Source organism: Aplysia californica, unplaced genomic scaffold (assembly GCF_000002075.1).
Source record: "Aplysia californica isolate F4 #8 unplaced genomic scaffold, AplCal3.0 scaffold00049, whole genome shotgun sequence".
Classification (NCBI taxonomy): domain Eukaryota; kingdom Metazoa; phylum Mollusca; class Gastropoda; order Aplysiida; family Aplysiidae; genus Aplysia; species Aplysia californica.
The window spans coordinates 1,688,331-1,706,311 of record NW_004797319.1 but is presented as its reverse complement, the minus strand read 5'-3'; the positions used below and the strand labels follow the sequence as shown (position 1 = coordinate 1,706,311).

The 17,981-nt window shown below is 38.4% G+C and overlaps 1 protein-coding gene across 1 annotated transcript in view; it reads right to left on the bottom strand.

Moving 5' to 3' along the window:
- LOC101846562 overlaps positions 1-9,560 on the bottom strand; it is a 62,894-nt gene extending 53,334 nt beyond the window's left edge. The window contains exons 1-2 of the mRNA XM_005092605.3: positions 8,778-9,560; positions 652-962 (exon numbers count right to left, since the gene is read on the bottom strand). Coding sequence (XP_005092662.1) covers positions 652-663 — 12 coding nt within the window. The 5' untranslated portion in view covers positions 664-962; positions 8,778-9,560. The remainder of the gene's footprint in view (positions 1-651; positions 963-8,777) is intronic.
- Positions 9,561-17,981: the final 8,421 nt, after the last annotated feature.

The following is a 17,981-nucleotide window of genomic DNA, read 5'->3' as shown; positions in this document are numbered from 1 at the left end:
GGCTGAGCTGAGATGGGGATGCGGGAAGTAAGGTGTGTATGAACGGAGGGGATCTCACAATGTGCATTTTTGTCCTTCGATTCGTCAGTTCAGTGATGATTCTGTACAGTATCACGCTCAAATCCTTCAAATCGCTATAATATAAATTTCCGTCATTACTGTACTATCTCTATAAATCAAGGGGATTCCCAAATCAAGCTTTTTAAAAGCCTCTTTTTTCCTTTCAATAATATATTAAAAGTTCTGGTACAACTGACAGCACAAAACCCCTAACAAATCAAAACAATTGCAAACCTTGAGAAAAAAGCCGAGCCAAATCAACCAAATTGTCTGCAAACAATCAACACTTCAACTTGCTACATTTCCATGGTTTCGACTCCCACTCCTCTCTCTGATTCTGTGTGCATTACAAGTTGTGTTTTTTTTATTAGAAAAAGGCTAAAAAACTAATAACCTCATTGAACCGACAACTTGCCTCTCTCCTTAATGGACAGTAATTTTAGCTATTCAAAGCAAGAGAAAACCATACAAATCACAAAAGTTGAACAACTGCCTTCATTTACCATAGCATGCGCACACACAAAGGCACCAACACATGGAAGAGAAATATATGGCATTATAAGAGCAACCTACACATTCCACTACACTCACCTCCTCTGCCATAGTAATAGCTGGAAGTCTTGGATACAGTGAATTACACTTCCAAAGGTTCAAGTGGCTGTTTCCAGAAATCCATCGCAACCCTTAAGATGATTCTTGAAAACTTTCCATGAAAGGGTAAAAAGCACACGCCAGAACCAAACAACTCTGTCATCACTGTTTCAAAGTACTGACACTTCAGACTTCCTTTCCTCTATGCTATGCATAACGTAACCATTTGGCTACATCAAAACCTTTCACTGCCACAAAACACATGTATATCATGATCCACTTGCCCCCAGTACTGGAACTTCAAAATTTACCTGAAAATAGAAGAAAAAAAACACGTTTTCTCACATACTAAAAATAAGTTCAAAGAGTGGATTTTTTTAGTCAAAGAGTCATGCTAATGGCTGCTTAGACTAGAGAGACTTATAAAATAAGATAAAGAGAAAAGAAGAGGAACCACCTCTGTTGGCCTCCACATTATTCTAGCACACTATTAATTTTTAAGTTAAAACCTTCCTGCGGATGATGGCAAGTATTCAGGTCATAAAAATTACTGCAAATTCCTTTTTTTCCAGCCCCCCTCCTTCCTCCAGAGGGAAACAGCCCTGGCAGATCAATGTGTTTTGCTTTATTTTAAACATTAGTGTTTTTACACCCCCACTCACACATTTTAAAACATTTCGGAGGCAGGCTTCTGAAAATGCCTTTCAGAGTCAGCCAGATTTGAGAGAAATACTACATCCCAGCAGAAAGACTGAGATAGATGTACTTGATAAAGATTCTCCCCACTTGCCAATCGAACCCAGGTTTCCTACGTGTGACACTACAGCGAAGCGCTTAACCCCTACCACATAAACTCAGTTCAAGATCACATGACACAGAAATGATCAAATTTTCACAAATACATGTACATTGTTGTTGGTTCTGTCCATTAAAATAAAGGGGTTTCGTATTAGTTTTTTTTTTTCTTCTTTATAAATACAGAACGTAATATAATATATCTGAAACCAAGCAAACAGAACATAATATATTAACTGAAACACACAATGCGTCATTTTGTTAAAATAACTTTGTCTCTTCTGTCCCCACTTGGCATTAAATTGTGGAGTTATTGTTCACTTGTTTATTCCATTGTTCCTTCCACAGATTGGTGGTGTAGGTTTTTACTCCTTCGCCAGAAGACTGACCTGCCTCAAGGTTCCTCACATGCCTACATGGCTAGGTAGCCATGCAAGCAGCAAACACCATATATACACTTTCCCTGTTAAGACAAGAAGTGAATCCTCAACTACACTTTAACTATTTTAGGGTTTAAGAGTGTGACATTGATGAGTAAAGTGAGGCAAGACATGGAATCTGACAGAATTTGAAAAGATGGTTTTGGAGAGTTTTCTAACAGAGCCCTCTATGCCCTGTCAATGGCTATGGCCTCTGCAGAAAAAAATGGAGGTTTTATAAAGAAACTTCCTCTATTGAGTGTTGTTTGTGGATAGACCAGCAGTGCCCACAGCTGAGTCTGATTTAGAGTCATCAGTGAAGATTTTCTCTGCATAAACACCAACCCAAAACGCCACGTTCACAGAGAATATATATTTAATTTTTGATGCATAGTGGGTCAAATAGAGGGGGAGGTTAAACGTATTACTGTCAAAAGAAAATAGAAAAGGGATAAAAGATGAAGGGGAAAAAATTATATTTTTGTTTTATACACCCCATCGACAAAGTTTATATCGATTTGGGAGGCAGGCTTCCCACCCTGCATGTCAGGGTCAACCTAAGTTGAGAGGGATACAACATCCCTAGCAGAAAAAAAAAGATACTCAATTGAAATCTCTCCCAATTTAGGAATAGAACCCTGGGTGTAAAAGCAAAGCACCTAACCACTCCATCACAGATGATGAAGAAGACAAAGAACACAGAAAAGTTCAACTGAAAAACTGGGCCATGTACACCATGCAAGGAATAGCATTTAATAGGATAAGAAGAAGAGATAAAACTCGCACTCTAAATCTCTGTACATTGATTGACCTTCTTAACTGGGTATTGATTCACAAGCTAACTCACCCTGGTTGCCTAGGAACCACCTTCTGCCAAGGTGGGGAGAAAGATCAATAAAATCTTAATCAACACAAAGTATCAGAACGAACAACAAAAATTATGGAGCAGTTATCAAATTCATACATATGTTACGGTGCCATGTAGTAGCATGGAAGCAGGGATATCAATCTCATACAAAATAAAACAATTTCAATGAAAATTATCCAGCAAACCCGTACTTTTGACTAACCCCTATCCTATCAGAGATACTGAACTTCTGATAAAAGACACTTGAACGAGAATTATAATTTTAAATCAGCTTTGGTTGACTTGACAACAAGCTTCCATAAGCAGTCAACATAAATATTCACTCTTTTTATCGACGCACTCGCTCCAATTTTTTACTACAAGTTCAGACTTCGGGATGATATAGAGATAAAATAAGGTCATCTGCGAGGCATCATGGTGAAATCAAGCGCTCGTCAAAATACTGAAATTCAAGTAACAGGCATTTTTTTGCCAGTATGTCAATTTTTATCAAATTTTTGTTTTTTAGCAAAGCCTTATGTCCATCATATTTCCATGTGAATTTTATTGAAAAACTGATTAAAGGCACAAAATATATGTACATTTTCAGTTTTCAAGGCTTCCCAGGCTAATAAAGTTACCAAATTTGGGTGGCCATTTTCTTGCAAATTTTACCTCTGAAACCAGGCAACCCTGTTAGCCTCCTTCATTTGCAATCTCAACTTCTCTATTCAGGATAGATGGGTATTTTTTTCACCGAAAGCAAGGAAAATAAACAAGCTTTTCGATGATACCAAATACCTCCACATGCCCAAAAATTGACTAGCGCCTAATTCCACCGCGTCGTGACACATATTATATATTAATCACCATTAACTTCTTGAAAGTCATCCATAAAATAAAAAGGAAAAGCAAAATATATGTATCACTCTAATTGATTTTCCTAAAATGTACCAAGCAATTCCTTTAGTTTTGAGAACACAACAGGTAACAAAAAGGAAGTTGAAATCGCACCTGATTCAGAAAGTGACGACCCTTGATCCCAACAATTTGGCCACCAAAATCCCCTACCACCTGATCTCCCCCTAAATTCTCCTGTTTAACGGTGGATTTTTTTCTGGCTCCCTTGCGATTTCGTCTTACACAGGTATGGTTGTATTTGAGTTTTGAAGGTGGCCAGGTCTTCCTTGGGAGGGGCAATATTTAAAAGCTGCCATTTTAGCATAAAAATTTGATCAAATCCTCCAGAACTAAAATCATGTTTTATTTTTTGGGTCACCATTTATAATTAAATTTGATAAAAACATCCAGTCAGAAGTCTAATACTACATTTTTGTAAGTGAGGCATCATGGTGAAATTAGGCGCTCGTCAAAATAAAATGAAATCAAAGAAAGTGGCATTTTTTCTATTGGTTTGGCAATTTTTATAGAATTTTTGTTTTTTGGTTCAACACCTTTAAGGACCATTTAGAAATAATGTGCATGGGTTTTACTGAAAAATGTTGATTCAATGCACAAAAATGTCAATTTGCAGTTTCTAAGGACTCACAAGCTTTGGACGTCACACAAATTTGGCCGCCATTTTTTCGCTAATTTTACCTTCGAAACCAGGCGACCCCCACCTCCTTCAATCGCATCTTGACTTCTATTCATGATGCATTTTTTCAACAATTAAAAGCAAGACAAATGAACAAGCTTTAACCCTATCTGTACGCTCTAGGGTCATTTTATACCCCCGGGGTTGTATTTTTCACATTTTAGAATACTTCTAGTACAAAGATCTCTTTTAAACTTTCAGTATTTCTCAAAGAATCATTTTGACAGACTGCTAAAAATACTGCTATGCAAGTGTACGGATTGGAATAACAAGTAAATTTCCTCTTTGGAAAGTGGTGGCACAGAGTTCCCACGCCATATGGATACGATAGTAAAACATGACGTACGGAGAGGGTTAAAAAGATCAAAGTGACTATTTCTCCGAACACTCAGGAAAATAAACTTCTTGACCTGTATTTCTCCGGGTTTCCGCTCTCGAGATTTCTTTGTTATTTGCGAAAGTTCAGCGTCATCTTTTATTCTCTGCCATTCTGCAAGGACTGGGAAGAAGCATTTTTTACATCGAATTCAATTTCCAAAGCTAGAGATTTTTAAATGTCTGAATATTCAGATAGTCTCCACCTAAGATCCCACTGCTCATGGTCCTGGTTTGCCTATGATCTTGCTGTTTTGGAAAAACAGAATTTTTACTGTAAAAGTTACCCCTAAGATCGTGCACTGAAGGAGCTACATTCAGCTAAGATCCGGCTTTTCAGGTCATAATTTAGTAAAAATTTTTCTTTATTTGAGAAAAAAAAAAAGAATAAGAAACCTGGGGGCGCTCAGCTGATCAACCATGTAGCGAAAATGTGCGATGATTGTATGGTCCATCGCATTACGGATCATTCACTCACATGAATGCGATCACACCTGTGTTGTAAATGTTGATAAGCGGTAACAATGTTTACCCCACATGGGATCGCACCAAGGGGTGAACTCGTCGATGCCTTGCTTTCCCCGATCACCTGAGCCGTCCGCCTGATCTTACATCACCCACTAGGTGGGGAGGGCCTACAAACAAGCGTCAGACAGCATTCCATCAAACTGTGAACTCGTGGACGCTTACGCTAGGAAACAGGCCCACACCGGGTGGGGGTGAGAATAACGGGTGAGTTTAATAACAGTAGACAGGTAGCCTAGAGATCGGCACTCTTCGGGAGAAGTGGTCCCGGCCTAACTCCATAGACATATTTTAACAGTAACGTACACATTTGGAAACAAAAACCGGAAGTTGCCTTTAAAAAAATGAGGGGTACTCCCCCTGCCCCCCCAAAAAGCGCGGAGGGTGTTGATACCCCCTGCTAAATTCACAAAATAATGGTTTGTGGCAGTTTTTAGGGCCAAAACTGTTCTCAGCACACACAAAAAAACCCCGTTAGAATTCAGAGTGGTGCTGAAAATAGATAGATCTAGAATCTAGTCTCAAATACGTTTGGCAGGCAACTCAGTTCAGTTTAATTTACTCAACTTCTGTTTTTGTTTCCGATTTTGTGTATTACAAATTTCTACGGAGTTAGGCCGGGACCACTTCTCCCGAAGAGTGCTGATCTCTAAGCTAGAAATATCTACATCTAGATCTATCAATGAAGTATTACAATTTGAATTTGAGTCAAGTCAAGTTGCAGACCAAGAGGATGGGAACCGCCCAGTGACAATGACAAAGGATGATCACACTGCTCTGGCATTCTATGAAAAGTTGCTTTCATGTAAGATCTAGATTAGATTTAGATCTAGATCTAGATTTCCGAAAATAATGAAGTAATGGAGATGCAAATCTAAGAGAATAGATCTAGAATCTGGAACCGTGGATTTAGACCAGCTGTAAGTCCGAATATAATTTTGGAAGTGCCTATTTGCAACGGTGCGTTGCGATTAGCGCCAGTGCTAAATAAAACGCAGCGTTGCGATTAGGTGATTAGCGCCAGTGCTAAATAAAACGCTGTGTCGCCATGTGTAAAATATCAAGCTTAATCTGCACATCGTTATCGGAAGTTCTGATGGCTGAAGTGACAGCGCGTCTGCGCTTGGAGCCAAACCATTATTTTTTTTAGCGTGGGTTCGATCCCGGTCCTGGACATTTTTTTTTTTTTTTGGTCCTCTTCTCGACTGACCAACAAATTGTTCCCTTTATTATATCTTGTTGTTTTGTAGTTTTTTTTAATGTAGTGATGAAGCGTGCACATTCTGGTTTTGTTCCCGAGAGGAGCTCTGTACAAAGTAGGCCTTAGTAGTGTATATATAGCCTATACTTTCCCTTTTACCAATTTAGGCTTGGTTAAAGTTCAGTAGTGGCTTTCCTTGGTCTGCGAGTCTAATCTTAAAAAAAAAATTTTTGGCTCAGGAGAAGGAAAAAAAAAAACCCTTTCGGGACCGGGATTCGATGCCACGCTTGGAAGTACTGAACATTAGACTTAGAGAACGTAGACAGTAGACAGCTTGTACACGTTCTCTAGGCCTAACATAAAGTTCGAGTTGCACCGTCTTGTTATTGTTATCCAAGTGTCTTTCGACTTAAACTTGCTCAAACTCTAACTCAGATGATTATATAGATCTAGGCCTATATGATTATGAGAGATGGAACAAGACGTCTACTTTTGTGCAAACAATGTCAGAAACAATTGTTAGATCTCATCTAGATCTAGATTGATCTAGATCTACCCAATATTGATCGGAATAAGACAACGTCATAAAAAAAGGAGTCAAATCCTAGGAGAGGTTTATCAAAAAACTAAGAAAGCTTCCACAATTCAGGCAGAACTACAATATTATCATGTAGAAGCGATGGCTAACTACATCTAGATCTAGTACTGGCGTTTCAAATAGCACGGGAGCTATTCAGAACGCGGCGTTGCAAATAACGCTTGCCAACATTATATAGATCTAGTTTTTCTGTAATTATTTTTTAAAAATCACATCAAAACCTCTTCCTCCAGCAAGCCGAAAGTGCGAGATCACTACGCAGTCTCATAGGTCGACATATATATAATATATATTAATTAACTTTGCCCCGGGCAAGGTCAGCTCAACTTATTCGTTCTCTGCTCATACTAATGATGATCTGGATCTATATCTAGATCTCTAGTAACTGGATATTTAAGCTCACATCTCGACTGTTATCATTATAATCGAAAAAAAAGTTTGTGCTGCTACATATATGCTGGAAATATGGAACAAGGGTCGGAAGTCGGAACCGACGTCATGCTGGACTCAATTCAGAGGCTCTATTTCTCCGAATGCTCGGGAAAATAAACTTGAACTCTATTCCTCCAAACGGTTTTCGTTTTTGTTATTTATATAAATATTTGCGAATAGAGTGGCCTGTGTGTGTGTGTGTGTCGTGTGAGAGTGCGTGTGCGTGTGTATGGTGTGAACGGGGCTTGTGGGGGGGGAGGGATTTTTTTTGTGATTTACTTTTTTGCAAAATAGGTTACTGCCAAAGTCGAGCAGTCTTGTTTTCTCGCAGTATCTTTTGAAGGTATTTTCAAATGAAAAGTACAATGTATACTGTATCGTCCGGGAACGTACAACTAAAATTTTCAAGCTCTAGAAATTGAACTCGATGCAAAAAAAATGCTTCTTCCCAGTCCTCGCAGAATGAATGACAGAACAAAAGATGACGCCAAAGTCTCGCAAAACCAACAAACGGAAACGGTTCAGAGAAATAGAGTTCAAGTCTATTATCCCGAGCGTGAACGGAGAAATAGTCACTTCGTACAATTTTTCTCTATTCGGACTCCGAGTAGATCTAGATCTAGACTTAGATCTAGATATCTACATCTAGATCTAGATATAGATAGATATAGATATAGATTTAGATCTTGATTGTCACTTTGGACACTTTGGTGGATTTAACCCATTTTCACGCAACCAGATCCAAAAAGAGCTCCAGATCTTATCTAACTCTAGATTCTACTCTAGATCTAGAGTCTAGATTTCTAGATCTCTAGATCTAGATCTAGGTCCAATTTAAACCTATCTGCTGGGATAAAGAGGATTAGATTTTTCTAGACTCTAGATGTAGATGTAGATCTAGATTTTAGATCTATTCTAATCTAGGTAGGCAAGACCATGACTTGTATTTCCCGATCATGTCCGAAAACGAGGTCTCCCTCCTTCTGGGTCGTGTGTGCCGCGACCGAGTCTAAAAACTGTGTCAAGAAGCATTCTGTCGTGCTAACATGCATTAACTATGGCCACATTTGTCATAGAACACAGGTTGAACAGGAGATGCTTTTAGTCGTTTGAGGGAAAAACTGGAGGACATGATCACCTAGCACACCTTCCCCCTCCCCCTCAAGGACTGGGACATTGCCATTCTCTCTCTCTCTGCTCGCGCTAGCGACGAAGTCAAAACCACGAAACAAAGGTAAACATGTCGACCAACACTAATATTGACCAACAGAAAGAAAGCCTTGAGCACTGGAGTCAATAAAGAATGCACCTGAAACGATTCACAGTGCGAAACATACCTAAATTCATGTTTCAGCAGCAAAACCGTGGCAATCCATTCACGCCATTGAAACGTTCGTAGTGGAAAACGTTGTTTTCAATCGATGGGCCTATTCACATCAAAAACAGCAGCACGTTCGGAGTCGGAGACGTTCGTGTTTTCTCGGTACTAATCGCCACTCAGGGGAGATGTCACGTGTTCAAAATTTCGCGACTAGCGGCACGTTTCTTTTTCTCAATAGGCCAAAGCTTTACGTCAAGGCCTTTACTCCAGTCTAAATTATCTGATGACGGTGACCAAGCAGAAGAACGAATGCGATGCTCAGAGCGACTGAAGTTCATACAAGGTCAGTGCGCTGGACACTGAATGAAAACGAGCAGAGGCTGAATGAACGAAACCAGGCGCTCCGTTAGCTCAGTTGCTATCATGCTGGACTTCAGATTACGGAGCGGATGGCCATGGTTCGATCCCCGACCAGGTGTTCTTGAACTCGGAATGTGTTGTGGATCGAGTTTTCGAGCCTCTGATAACTCACTTGGCTCTGTCCTATACGAAATGGACGTTAAATTCGGAGGCCCCGCCTCTTGGATAACATAAGTGTGTCGATATGGGCGTTAAACCCCGACACGTTTGCGTATAGGAAACCACACCAGAAGAAATGTATGAAACTATAAGCGTCATTCACCGGCTAGAACTGAAGTGAAAAGGGGAAGGGGGCTGGTGTTGGGGTGAGAATGGATAAGAACCAACTTGGATTTCACACACACACAAACACACACATACAGAGAGAGAGAGAGAGAGAGAGAGAGAGAGAGAGAGAGAGACAGACAGACAGAGAGAGAGAGAGACAGAGAGGAGAGGAGAGAGAGAGAGATCAAAATGAAAAAAGAAATGGCGCACATCCATACACATACATTCAAATACACACACGCCCAAACATTATCAGACGCGCATACACCCTAAGACACCCAGGCCTACACGCTCAGGACATGCAAAAGAAGTGATTAAATTAACCAATTTTTTTCAAGGCTTGCGTTTAGTGCCAGAACAAGAGACATAATCAAGGTTTACGCATAGTTACTGGGAATGATTTGAGTTGTTTCCCTTCTGTATTCGTAAAACAAATTATTCTATTGCTTGACTAGATTTTTCGTGGCCTTGAGGCTAAGGTGCTCGCAAGAGGTGGACAAAATCCGGATAATCTACAAGGATAACCGGATAATTGTCAATGAAACATAATCCGATTTCAGACGCCAAAGTCTCGCAAAACCAGCAAAACGCTCTTTCCAGACCCGTTTGCCGAAGTGGGTGCACCCATTTGTTGAAGTAGTGCTAATCCGTTTGTCGAAGTGGTTCTAATCCATTTGCCGAAGCGGTTCATATCATATTATTTGCCTAAGAGGTGCACTAACATATTATTCGGATTTTGCTAAAGCGACTCATTGCCCAGCCCTAGTGTTCGCCTCTCGTTCAAATGTCCATGGTTCGAATCCGGGTAGCGACCGCAAAAAATGATCTCTTCTCTAAAATCGTCTCCTTTCACCTCTTTTCCTGCTCCCTAGCAATGTTCTGTCGTTTGCTTTCGTCTCCACTTTCTGCCCCCACCCCCTCACTTCCTTTGCCCCCTCCTCTGGGCTCCTGACTCTTTCTGTAGCCTGCCTACTGCTACTCCTCGGCTCCTTCTTACTGCTATCTTTCAGCAACACCCCTGATCTTCAGGTAGGGAAGATCTACACCTAGTCTTCTCGGACAAGGGCGAACAATCTCGGAGATCCCGTGGGCAAGTTGCGCACGTTAATGATCCCTTGATGGTCTAAAATCGATTAGAGTAGGCTTCGGCCGCCACCCGGGCAAAATTCAAAATTTCCTAGCTACCAACTGAAAAATGTTTATTGTGTCCCGCGCGCTCATCTTATGAAATTGCGAGCGTCGTAAAAATAATACTTACCGTAACCCCCACAAAAAACTCCGGTGTTTGCTCGTGTCCACATCTATCAGCTTTACTGGCTTTGAGGGGTGAGTCATAAAGCACACAAACAAGCAAATAAATACCCAACAAAAGAAACGTGTACTCCTACAGTACAGCAAATTATATCCAAAGCTACATATATCATGAATCAATGACTAAGCTTATACGTTGTACCGCATCCGTGTATGAATGCACAAAAAGGAAAAGAGTAGGCTTAATATTATCTGTTGTCGCAATAATTATCATTGTCATTTTGAATTATTATAATATTAGGTAGTACGGTGGGAGAAAAAATATAGATGAAAAGTACCCCTTCTTTAAGCCAATAACATGAGAGTAAATTGTTGGAAACTTGGGAACAGTCTTATTATTTCTCCTTTAATGAACCCCCCCCCCCCCCAACAAAAACAAAACCCCCCAAAAGAGACTAAATAGAAAAAAAGAAAAAGAAAAACCCCCCCACACACACAAAAAAAGAAGAACGCGATTGAAATTGCAACTTAATCAGCTGTTGAAAAGTACAAATGTATCTCTTTCTTGTATGTGATAGATACTGAATTATTACCCCCCCCCCCCCCCCCCTTTCGAAAAAATAAACTAATTAATTTGAAAAATAATAAAGATAATGCCATGCGACCAAAGGGCTAAGGAAAATAAAGTCCTGGCTTTGCATTATATTAAATTTCGGAGCAAAAACTGTAAATAAAATACAAAGGAACCTCTACCCCCAAAAAGAATACACCAATAAATAAATAAATAAATAAATAAATAAATAAATAAATAAATAAATAAATAAATAAATAAATTAATTAATTAATTAATTAAAAAACGAATAAAAAGAAAGAAAGAAATCCCACCATGCCACTCTCAAAAGTTCGGCTATAATTTGATAGGAAACTACTGTTTATCCAAATCAGGGGTCACCAGTTTTTTTCCAACTCGGCAGGATAGCTAAAATAAACAACCGAGGGAGAGAGAGAGAGAGAGAGAGAGAGAGAGAGAGAGAGAGAGAGAGAGAGAGAATATATCTTTGAAACTTTCAGTATTTCTCAAAAAAATAATTGTGACAGACTGCTACGCAAAGCGTACGGATCTGATTAATGAGTAATTTTCCTCTCTGGAAAGTGCTGGCACAGAGTTCCCCACGTCGTATGGATACGATACTGTAGTAAATATGACATACGGATAGGGTTAATCAAGCCTTGTTACTGGGATGGTGTTTCTGGGCTTAGATTGCGGGCGGGTTAGTAACTAATGACATGTGTATTGTGTACACCAGTGCTCTAGGTGTAGAAATCAGAGAAATGATAAAACTAACACCCTTGTGTTGTATCAGTGAGTTGAACTAGTTTTGAATTAGAATAGTTTTCTTCAGTGCAGCAATGAATCGAGTTGAATACTTGTTGGAAACTCGTTTCACCTCTATGCCATGTGATGATATAAGCTCACTGTCAAGATACTGGGGCCACAGAACAATATTTGCACTGTGTTGTGGATGAAAAACTAAAGAGATATTTTAATCATGAACAGGGCGTCTTGAACAAGGCACAGTTCAACCAAAAAGTCATGGGCACATTTGCTCAATATGAAAACCGAAGGGCAATTATAAATTATACACATCCTTTATAACCTGAGGGGTCTGGAGACGGGTTCCTTTTTCTGCAACAAATCCAAATTACATTTCAGAGATTTTTGAAAGTTTTGGTTGCATATTCTTTTCATAAGCACTTGCAGGAAGACTTTACTAAGATTACTCATTAGACTGATTGTCTTGTGCTGCTCACATTCTGCTGTTCCAGTTTTATTTTTGTTGTTGTTTTTAGGGACTTTTTTTTTGGGTAATGCTATGCTATAAAGATTGACTTCTTCAGATCTTTTCGTACCTCTCCGAAGTTAAAATGTTATTAAGGTGTTCAGCAACGTCGTCACTTCTTTGATACCCACCCTTTCTAGTGCTGTGATTGTTTCGATGGGTGTATTGTCTGGGCCCGGTGCATGGAAGATCTCGCACCATATATTTCAATTACATACGTACGAAAATGGTGAAAGAAATAAATGTTTGCTAATCGCATAAAAAAGGTTGAATAATTTTGTTTACTCGTTTTAATAAATTTGGTCGTTTGAAATTTATCTCTGCGGACAGGGGGGGAAACACTTTAAAATAGTGACATTCTCTTTTTAGAAAAAGCACCAAAATGACTTTAAAAATTTATAAAAATAAAAACGCTAAAATGGATGCGGACAATTTGTAGCACATTTTATTGAGCAACGTCAAAGAACACATACATGTAGTTGTAAATATTCAAAGGAAAGGAATACATTTAATCATTGTGCTCAACATAATGTTTTTATTTCAACTGTAAACATTCATCCATTTGTTTCTAAAAACTATGAATCACTCGTTAACTATTAACACAAGTGCTGGTCGATGCAATAAATTTAATTTGCGACGTTCTCTTTCAACTCGTCTATTGTTTAAGGGTGCCCTTAAGGGACCCTCCCCCCCCCCCCAATAAAAATTAGATCTAATGGGTTCAAGTCCAGGCTGTGAGGAAGACATTAAAATTTGCAAATCGTGTTGCGTGCAGCCGATGACTGGGTTCTGGAAATTAAAGTGGAACCAGAGAGTTTACAGTGATACTGTATTACTGTAAACCCTCTCTGGTGGAACCAAGTCAGGGAGAGCACTGACTGTATGGGGTATGGCCCCATCCTGCTGAAACTATGCGTCAGATACAAGCAAAATGATATCATTCGCAATATCATTCGAACGGACCCACGCTTCAGATGCATTACTTGACGAGTCAACTGTCTCACTGACATTTAAACATGAGCTTTTATTTTGTCCTAAACGCGCTTGATGTTCCTTTCAGTTCTTGATCTTTATTTCCCAGGAATCAACTAAGTGCTCATTGTTTTGGATTCAGGGTTAGGGCTTAGTTGCATTATAAGGCCTATAATACAAGTACGTGAAATTTACGTGGAATTTACGTATTCTCTGTACCCAAAGTTATCCTATAAACAATCGTCAATTTTTGGTGAGATTAGTTTGCAAATATAGAAATTGTTAAAAAAATTAAATATAATAATACTTTTTTTCAGTCGTCCTGTACATACATAGTACACACATACACTGTGAGTGTGTGCGCGCGCGCGCGTGTGTGTGTGTGTGTGTGTGTGTGTGTGTGTGTGTGTGTGTGTGTGTGTGTGTGGCAGGGGTTGGTGGGGGTGGATGTGGTGGGTGGGGGGTGGTGATGGTGAGAGAACGCAAGTTTAGAGAGCATTATTCCTGTCAAGATAAAAAGGCCCGTATAAAGTTACTCTAGAGCACTGAAGAATTTCTCATCTTTTGCCACCCCCACCACCCTTTTTTTGGTACCCACCCCAGTTATATTGTATGTACCGGCTATCTTTGCACCAATTTCACAAAACTTCCAACAAATAAAATTCAACTAGGACGACATCACGTAGTAAATAGGACAAAAATCAACGTCTGTGTTCAAGAAACATCAAGTTAAAAAGTTTTTAATCAAAATGGGCTTAGACGTAAAACTGTACTACATAAAAGTGCTCAGCTACAGGGGAGTGATCGGTCCGTTCTTGTTTCAGGACGAAAACGATACAACGACGAGTCACATCAGATGGATATCTCATCGTGCTTAAAAAGTTAAGGCGGGGTTTTGGGAAGAGAAGGTGTTATGCTGGTCCGGAAGCCTAGTTCTAGTGGAATGGGGCCACACCCCACACGTCAAGAGTGTCCTGTGTAAGGTTGCTAGAAGGTTTGAGGAGCCACTTATAAACCGAAAGCTTTTCAATGATTTCCTCTGTTTCTTTTTTTTTTTTTTTTTTGTTTTTTGTTTTGACAGGCAGAGTCTACGGAAACAACCCACAAACAATCAAACAGTTCAAAAACATTGTTGAACAGGATGTTCAAAGCACTGATTCCAAAAACATGCACAGGATTATTCAACATTTCCAGTGGCGTGTTAGCGCATTGAATATGTGGAGTGAACTTGTCAACATATGGAGCATGCAATTTGATAACAATGTTAGTATCTACTACTACTACTACTACTACTACTACTACTACTACTACTACTACTACTACTACCACTACTACTCCTGCTACTACTCCTGCTACTACTGTTATTACTATACTATCTATCTATCTATCTATCTATCTATCTATCTATCTATCTATCTATCTATTTATCTATATAGCTATCTATCTATCTAACTGTCTATTTCTGGTAGTACTAACAATAATAATAACGATAACAATAACAATAACAATAATAAAAGTAATCATAAAAATAGTAATAAAAATAATAATGAGAACAATAATAATAATAATAATAATAATAATAATAATAATAATAATAATAATAATAATAATGATGATGATGATGATAATGATAATAATAATAATAATAATAATAATAATAATAATAATAATAATAATAATAATAATAATAATAATGATAATAGCAATGATAATAGCATTAACAGTAATCATGATAATAAAAAACATTTTACAATGTACACCCTCCATCTTCAACACGCTCTATGCGCCTACCTAATGTCTAAAGAAATAGGACCCATTAAAATGAGCTTTTAAAAAGATTAACTGACGTGTTAAAAAAATATCAGATTTCAAAAGTTTCTACCAAAATTTGCAACTCTTTAAAAATAATAAATGAGCTTATTGCTCTTGTTAAAATAATAATAATAATAATAATAATAATAATAATAATAATGGATTGCATTTTTATAGCGCATATCCACTTATGCGCTTAACATGATACATATTATTATTATGGATTTACAAATCAAATTTAAAGGCACATAGTGTTACATAGGCGTGCACACACATATTCACGCACGCACGCACGCACGCACCACACACACATACACACATTCATACACACATAGACACATACACACATACGTACATACGCACATACAAACTCAAAACGATCTACAGCTTGGATGGATTCTGTCTAATCAAAATATGATGAAAATAGATTCTAGAAATGCTTTTAGTTTCTTCTTTAAAATTTCTAGATTTTCTGCTTCTCTGGTAGTTTTTGGAAGCCTATTCCAAACAAGTGGGGCAAAATACGAAAAAGAGCGTTGGCCATATGATTTATATTAAATTTAGGTTTAACAAGGGTTGTTTTGTCAGTTGATGATCTGAGCGTTCTAGGAGGAACATAGGGTGTTAAAAACTGTTTTAGATAGTCAGGTGATAAATCATGTAAGCACTTGTGGCAAGTTCAACAGATTTTATATATGATACGCTCTTTCATCGCGAGCCAGTGTAGTTCTTTTAAAATAGAAGTCATATGATCATGCTTTAGTTTCTTGGTAATTATTTTGGCACTAATATTTTGTACTCTTTGTAGCTGTTTTAACTGTTCATTAGGTACACCAGCCAGTAAGGAATTGCAACAATCAATCCTTGACAATATAAGTGATGTTATTAAAGTTTTGGCGACACCAACAGATACATATTTTCTAATGCGCCCTATTTTCTTCAGTTGGAGATATAGATTTTTACAAAGATTGGACACCCGGTACATGGGATTTCATTGACATATCTTGATCTAGTACTACACCTAAATGTTTTATCTTAGTTTGGGCTGATATTTCGTGGCCATTGGTGTTTATTCTGATATTGTCGATTTCATTGCATGCGCGGCTACGAAGAAATAATATTTCGGTCTTATCCTCATTTAATTTTAATTTGTTCTTGAGCATCCATTTTCTTATATCATTGATACATCTGGCTATTCTATCTAAGAGATTGTGTACATTGTCAGTTGTAGTGAATCCATACAGCTGTGTCTGCATAAAGATGGTAATTGAAGGCATATAAAGAAATTATTGATGACAGACTTTGCGTGTACATTGTAAAGATGACAGGGCCAAGAACCGAACCCAGAGGAACTCCATACTTTAGAGGTAACATTTCTGACACATCATTGCCTCTTTTAACTGAAGTAAATCTATTTTCTAGATATGATTTAAACCACATTAGTACCTGATAGTAAAAATGACTTTTCCAATCTTTCTAGTAAAATTTCATGGTCGATGGTATCGAACGCCGCTGACAAATCAAGTAGAACCAAAACACAAACTTTCTTATTTTCGGTTTCATTTAAAACATCTGATGATACCTTTAAAAGAGCGGTTTGCGTACTGTGGTGCCTTATATAGGCAGACTGAAAAGGTTCTTCCATGTCATTGGCCTTTAAATTTAAATGTTGTTGAACTTGATACAAAACTATTTTCTCCAGGATTTTTTATAAAAAATTAAGATTGGAAACTGGCCTAAAATTTCTCATGTCGTTTTCATCAAGACCTTGTTTTTTAAGTAAAGGTAAAGAACAGATCAGGTACGATTCCAGTGGTGAGTGACATACTGTATTGATAAAACGAGTAACATATGGTGCGAGATCTTCAATGCACGTAACTAACAATGAAGTGGGTATTGGGTCTAAGTCGCATGTTTTAGCGGGGGACTCTGTGATACATTGTATTCTTAATGACATATTTCTCTGATACCACTTTAAATGCACTCAATGTTGATTTGTTCATAAATGAAAGATTTTCATCAACAACTATATTTGTATTTACATCTAACATATCAGAGTCTAAATCAGTCACAATTTGTTTTTTGCATTGATGAACTTATACCAAATTGATATTGCCAGTAATCTCAGGGAAGGTGGTCGCTGTTCAAATTGTGACGTCTGTAATCTAGTGGTTAGATTACCGGACTCGTAGTCGTGAGACTGCAAGTTCTGAGGTTTGAGCCTCTGGCCCAACGTTGTGTTCCTTGGAGAAAGGCACTATACAAGAGTTTTTCTCTAATTAACCCACGTGAAATGGGTACCGGTCATAAACTGCGAAAGGTTTTGTCTATATGTTAATGTTAGTGTAATTAGCGCCTATAAAATGGCAGCTTGTACTGAATGCTTCCCAGGAAGTTGAGATTGTTTCAGAATGCCATCAGGCTGGCTGGGGTAATAATGCATTATAAAGCGCATAGAGCTTGCTGTTGAGCGGGAATTTGTGTAGTAGTAGTAGCAGCAGCAGCAGCAGCAGCAGCAGCAGCAGTAGTAGCAGCAGCAGCAGTAGTAGTAGCAGCAGCAGCAGTAGTAGTAGCAGTAGCAGTAGTAGCAGTAGTAGTAGTAGCAGTAGTAGTAGTAGTAGTAGTAGTAGTAGTAGTAGTAGTAGTAGTAGTAGTAG